The sequence below is a fragment of the Phaseolus vulgaris genome, chromosome 9 (genome assembly GCF_000499845.2).
Source record: "Phaseolus vulgaris cultivar G19833 chromosome 9, P. vulgaris v2.0, whole genome shotgun sequence".
NCBI classification, from domain to species: domain Eukaryota; kingdom Viridiplantae; phylum Streptophyta; class Magnoliopsida; order Fabales; family Fabaceae; genus Phaseolus; species Phaseolus vulgaris.
Window position 1 is genome coordinate 12481174 of NC_023751.2, and position 6762 is coordinate 12487935.

General features: G+C 31.1%; 1 protein-coding gene across 1 annotated transcript; it reads left to right on the top strand.

The window, feature by feature from the left end:
- Window positions 1-209: 209 nt before the first annotated feature.
- Window positions 210-1569, top strand: LOC137821058 (protein SOB FIVE-LIKE 5-like). The gene is made up of 4 exons (XM_068625474.1): window positions 210-828; window positions 963-1043; window positions 1144-1213; window positions 1317-1569. Exons 1-4 carry the CDS (start codon window positions 466-468, stop codon window positions 1340-1342), a joined length of 540 nt encoding a protein of 179 aa, XP_068481575.1. The 5' UTR covers window positions 210-465; the 3' UTR covers window positions 1343-1569.
- The last annotated feature ends 5193 nt before the right edge of the window (window positions 1570-6762 follow it).

The following is a 6762-nucleotide window of genomic DNA, read 5'->3' on the forward strand; positions in this document are numbered from 1 at the left end:
TACACCAAATTAAAATTAACTTTTAACTTGAAAGGACAGCACTTACTATGTCTGGAGCATGGTAATTGGTAATGCTGCCACGATCTCTCTCTTTCACACTCGCGTTCTACAGTCTACACTGATGGACACTTTAGTACACACACGCACACAAAGCCAACTGGCAGTGTTGATTCATTCGCATAAAGATAAAATAAGAAGGCGAAAGGAGTGAGCAAAGGGACAAGCAGTTTAGAATTCTTGTGTGATTCGTTTGTTTCTCTCTCTCTCTCTCTTTGTTTGTCAATGAATTATTTTTTTCTTCACCCTCTAGTGTTCCCCTCTTCTACTTAAACTGAGAAGAACCGCATTGAGAACCACAAAAGGAGAGAAAAGAAAGATAGAGAACAGATCCTTTATCTACCACTCTACACTCTTTCACCTGATCACAACGTAAAAGGGCCAATCACTCAAAGAAAGAAGAGTTAAATGGATATATCAAGTTCACAATACAATAGTGCTGATGAATCTGGTTGGACACATTACTTGGACCAATCCTCTCTCTCTGAAAGTTATTTCCAGAGGAGAGGTGGGATAGTAAACTATGAGGGAAAGGGGGCTACAATGGAGGAAGAGGAGGAGGAAGATTTATCCATGATCTCTGATGCTTCATCTGGTCCTCCTCATTATCATGAAGATGATGATCAACACAATTGTGTAAATTGGTATCCTTCTTCTTCTCACTACACCAAAAATTCAGAAAAGAAGAAGAAGGTGAAAGAATATGGTAACGATCAACATCCTTCACCTCTTGATGACACTGCCAGTTCCCCTGTTCTTAACTGTGCTAAGGCAAGTCACAAGGCAAATGTAATTGTTGTTAGAACTGTGATGTGATGTTATGGCATAACTATTTGTGTATAAAAATTATTCTCAGCAACAATTCGTTTTAGGAGGTTGATGGGATTTTTTTTTTATTTGAATAGAAGAAAGTCAGTTTCTCAGGGAATGGAGCAGTGGAGAATGCAGTGGATTTCCCTCCTTGCTTCTCCGGAACAAAAGTAAAGGTACATCTGAAGTTTTATTATCTATATCTCTAACACATTCTGCTTATTGCCGGGTTGCACATTTTGTTAATTTGAGAGCTAAACTTGTCAATCTCTGCAGAGAAAATCTAAATTCCAGAAGCACTTCAGTTTCTTTGAGCGTCCTGGAAAACAAACTTCAGAGGAACCAGGTGATCCCTTGTTTTGGAGATTATGTTTTTATGTTTGTGTCCTTCCTATGAGCTAGCACGTGCCTCGTTGTCATTTGTTTCATCATTTTTCTCCTGATGTTAGATGGTTTCAACGAAGGAAGGAAATGACTATTTTAGCTCTGGCTTTTGCTTCTACTGTGGAAAGAAAGACTGGGGGATATCAAAGTAGATGCTGTTCAATGACAAAGAGAAATCCTTTTTTTTCAAAAGAAAAAAAAAAGGAATGTCTCTTTTGTTGTAATGTTACTGTTTTTTTAGTGGGTGCTGTGTTACTGCCAATGCAGTTTGGAACAACATAAAAGAATATAAGAAACTAAAGAGGGTTTCTGATTCCATTTTCTTTGTTGCCATCAGTCTCAGAAATATGAAGTTGCTAAATTTCTGTCTCCAGAACACAAGCACTAAGTTGCTAAATTCGAATATAAAATAGCAGAAAACTCACCAATAGTTCACATATCCCAGCGCAAACATGGTCCTTTATTTTTATTTCCATAACCACGTTTGTATTAACTTAAAAAACATCGATCTTAAGTTTAACTTTTATTATGATTTGAAACAAACTCAAGTATATTTTTTGCGTTCAAATTTTGTTTACATTGTATGTTCCCAATATCTTATTCAGTGTAAAGATTTGTGACGTGAAAGGAAAAACAACCAAACAATACAACGTTATTTCTAGTTTTCCACGAAGTCACTCTAATTTTGGTTACTCACCTACAATTCAAACACATTATAGCTTACATCTGGAATAAACACATTAAAATATTAGCGCATACAAATACAATAGTATTAATTACTTGTGTCCCACAGATGCACCTTGAGGTGAATCACATAATTTGAAAATGAATGTGATTAAAAATGAAGATTGTACACATCACCCAAATACACAGTCAAAGGATTTGTACCAATGAAAGAGCTTAGCACCACAAGGCAGAAGAGAGAGAGAGAGAGAGAGAGAGAGGGAGTGGTGACCCAGTTGATTAAGATCAGCTAGTGCCAGGCTAGCTCTCAACCACTTTGGGTGGGTTAATATGGTAACCTAAGCTGCTTGACTCCAAAAATAGACAAGTATCCAAATGCAACCAACAGTCAAGGTGCGAAAGTAGGCACCCCCACCACCACCTGATAGCTACCCACATAAACTGTGATCCATATACAACACTCACTCGTACAATTATTGAATTTGTTTTCATAGAATATCCAGCACAATCTTTTTATTCCAAGTGTTTTATAACCTTCTCACACTCAAACCAACGCATGGATCTATCGGAAAACAACTTAGATGTTGGGAAACGGACAACACTCCTGCTTTCACTGCTCACCCCTCTTCTCATGCCCATTCTAAATTGGCGTTATCGATTTACAGTTAACCAATAATTGCTTGCGCCTTCCTTGCTTTTCGCCCTTATCCACATCTACAATCAATCAAAACAACAACAACATTGCATTGCAATCTAATATATTCATAACACAACAAAACCCTTTAAACTACTTTTTTCACCTTCTCCTATTCATAACCAACCAATACCCTCTAAAACATTCATAAATTGCTTCTTTTTTATTGCTTCACTTATACATTAACAAAAATTATACAGTTCAACATTTTTTATATATTACTAGTTCTTAATAGCAATTTATACTTTTATTCTTTAACCAAGTTAACATTACTCTTATGTTGCATAGTTTTTACTTTTTATGAAACACCGGTCCTTATAATTTACCTTTTTTAACGTAGAGGAGACTAAAATTTTAATTGTAGAATAATAATAACTAGGTTTTTAAATGTGCATTGCACCACGGGAATTAATTATATTGTATTAATTATTTATGGAGTTTTATTTCTTAATTTTAAAGCATATGTTTATATAAATATTAATTGTAATGATGAGTCAGATGTTAGGCATCATTTACACAATTAGTTTGTTTGTTGCAAAAAAAATCAACAAAAAAAATCTTTATTTTTAAAAATCTCCTTTTTAAAAGTTGTGTGTAAGTAAATGAGCAATTAGTTTAATGTTATTGGTATTGAACAAAACGTATAACAATTAATTTTTTTTAATATTATTTTTATTTATTTAATAAAATGATTATTAAAGTTTCATTTCAAAATTGTTAAAAGACTATAAACTATAGATGATACTTGGTTAACTTTTTAAATATTGATTATTAAAATTCATAAACACAATTTTTTTAACAATCTTAAATTGAAATGTTTGAATAATAACAATTTTTACAATAATTAGATTACAATAATTTTTACAATAATTTTGATAAAACCCTAAACCTCTGACTTATTTCAAATGGAAGCAGTACTCCATGTTTTTAATACATCTTAAAAGCTCTTTAATTTTTCAATAAAAATATTTTGACACCACTGTTCAAAACATACTTCCACTTACTCGAATGTAGAAAAATAACAACAGTGCCAAGGTATCATCATTCTTTTTATCATTATTAATTTTTTTTTATCTTTATCAATTAATTTAAGTTTTACACATTTTCATACTTTCTTATTTTTTACTAAGTAATTAAGTTTGATTCCTTGTATTATTTTTAAAAGTACGCAAGTATTTTATAAACCTTATATTTTTTTACATTTTATAATTTTTTTATTAAGTCAACATCTATTATTTTGAACTGTTTTTATTTATTTTTATTTCAACATGCTTTTCTAATTTTTTACGAAGTATTTATATTTAAATATTTCCATCACTTTTGAAAATTATGTTATCATGAAAAGTTGTCTAAAATTTTAAATAAATTAAGTTTTTTCATATTTTTTTTATTAATTAACCTTCTTATCATTATCAAACATTTTTTAAATATTTTTTATTTATTTTTATAAAGTACTTGTATTTTTATTATTTTCCAAAATCATAATAACATACAAAACAATGTTTTACATACTTCTTTAAACCTGTGAAAATTTTTCAGTTTTTATTACTCTAACTTCTTATCACCAACAATTATATTTTATATCTGTATGCCTTTTTTTATATTATAATTTATAGATTTTTAGAAAAAATTATGTAACCATACAATAGTGTATTTAAACTTTTTTGAACTTTTTACATTTTATTATAATTAATTTTATCAGTTCAACATTTTATCATTATCAAATAGTTTTTACAAATAGAAAATTCTATATCATAACATAATGAAACTATGTTTATTCACATTTGTGAATTAAAAAAAAGATTTTTTTGAACAAAATCAACTAGAAGGTAATGTTCTAAGAGTACACAAAGATGGTGAGGACCATAATTTCTAACCCACTATGTGTAACTGACATTTTTTTATTGATTAAAAATCATCCTTAAGTTGTAAAAGTATAAAATTCATTGAATGTGATGTAAATTTTTTAAAATGTAATGTTTTTTAATAAGTTTCAACCATGAAAGTGTGTTACTAGCCATTTTTTAAAGTATGTACAGAAATTGAGATAAGGGAGTGTTTGTATGGGAGAGGAGAGAATGGAAGAGAAAGTTGGTGGTTCCTCCGGCATTTCCATAAGGTGTAGGAAATGTAAAAAACATATATCTCTTTGCAATTTTGTTGGAAAAACTCTCAATTGGAGGATTTGAAAAAAAATTCAAATTATATTAAAATATTTGGTGTTATTGTATGAGGAATTGAAAGTGGTATCCATTAATTGAAGAATTGAATTATCTCCTTCGATTGCTCTCGATTGAAAGAATATGTGCAAAAAATTATTCGATGTTCAAGTAAGTATTTAATACGTGGGTACAATAAATGTTGTAATAACGACATATTTTATCTTGATTGTAGTGCCTATTTATAGTATCTGGTGCTCGTTCACTATTGAGCCTTTACTGAAGCATGTGTCGCAAGATACACATTCAGGAACCATTTAGTCTTCACATTATATTTAGTATTGTATTTTAGATTACATAACTTAATATTTTGTATTTTGAATATTATTTAACATTTTGGATTATAATATTATTATAAAGTGGATTTTAAGTCTAACTCAACCCCATAAAACCGGCTCATAGGGTTGAGGTTTGCACCCACTTATATACAATGAAAGGCTCTAATCTATAGTCGATGTGAGATCTCCAACAAATATTATGAACTATACATTCTAAAATATACAAATCTAAAATATAATAATAGTTTTTTTATATTCTGAACTATATAATCATAATTATTATTTTTTTCTTTGGAATTAGTCAATTTAGAAGTTTATTTTCTCTAAAATAATTAAGAGAGTTTCTTTCTACACCCCACAATTTTTAAAATTTCCATATTAGTTTTGGGACCTTTTATTTGAAAAGGGCATCGGAAATGAGTTGTTTTGTCATCGTTCTTCTTATTCGTTCATCGGTGACACTGGTGGAGGCACATTTTAGTTGTGCGGAGTAAGGTGGAGGAGTGGGTTGCATCGCCGAAGTGATGGATAGCTTTTTTAGGGGTAAGAACTGGGATTTTTTAAGAGGTTGGGTAGTTACGGTGTTTTTAGGTTCCCATAAATTGGGATTCGGGATTGTGCTACAGATGACTCAATCTGGAATGAAAATATGATCTACGAATTGGTCGTTTTGTAAGTAAAACTTTATATTTTTTGGATGAAGGGGTGTTCTATAAGTAATTTGTTGACTTAAGAATTGTTGTATTCCGAAACACTTTTTCAGTTGCGGATTGGTGAATTTGGAATGCATTTTTTTGACTTACGGATTGGTGGATTCAAAATGTATTTCAATCTGAATAACTTTTGGACACACTCATTCGGGAAATTTTTGGATCACTCAATCCATGATTATGTTGCAGAATCACGATTATGGAAAACAAAAATAATAGGGAGGAGATGAAGAGACACCACCGAGCCACCACCAAGCGAAACGGGTCTCAGGGTTTCTGTGAGATGATACGAAGCCGTCGTGCACAGAGAAAGGCAAAGAAATGTAGAAAATGTAGGTTTGTAGTCTGCATAAGAAAGAAGAAGAAAGAGTGTGGGTAGTGGGTTTTAGGGTTTTTAGAAAATAATAAGGATAATTTTATCTTTGCATAACATTGTGGGGGTGCAAGAAGAAAAACGTAAAGGTGCAGGAAGAAACTCTCAATAATTAATTTGAAAGTGTCTGGCTGATTCTCCCTACACCATATCAATTTAAATCCTCACCAAACACATTGAAGTACAATATCCGTTTTGCCCTTAATGATTTGAATTTTTTTGTCTTTCGGATATTATATCTATAAGTCAAATCACAAAGTTTCGAATATGCAAGTTCGAAACTAATATGTCACTTTTGGATTTCGTTGTTCGGAAGTTTACCTGGACAACATAAATGACCTTCTGGATGTCAAGATCCTAAGCAAACATGAATGAGTTTCTATCTGATCCTCAACACCATTTAGAACACACCATTATGGATATGGAAGTCCCGAATTCAACTCATTTTTTAATATGACCATCCAAAAGCTTAAATGAAGTACGAAAATGAACTTCTAGATATCGATATCGAAATTCAGAATATATAACAATCAGTTTCAGATTTATACATCCA

What these genes read in the sequence shown, in the direction of transcription:
- LOC137821058 (XM_068625474.1), top strand. Translation starts at nt 466, where the DNA reads ATGGATATATCAAGTTCACAATACAATAGTGCTGATGAATCTGGTTGG. An exon ending in CTGTTCTTAACTGTGCTAAG is followed by an intron (nt 829 to 962) that starts GCAAGTCACAAG and finishes TTATTTGAATAG; the next exon opens with AAGAAAGTCAGTTTCTCAGG. An exon ending in ACAAACTTCAGAGGAACCAG is followed by an intron (nt 1,214 to 1,316) that starts GTGATCCCTTGT and finishes TCCTGATGTTAG; the next exon opens with ATGGTTTCAACGAAGGAAGG.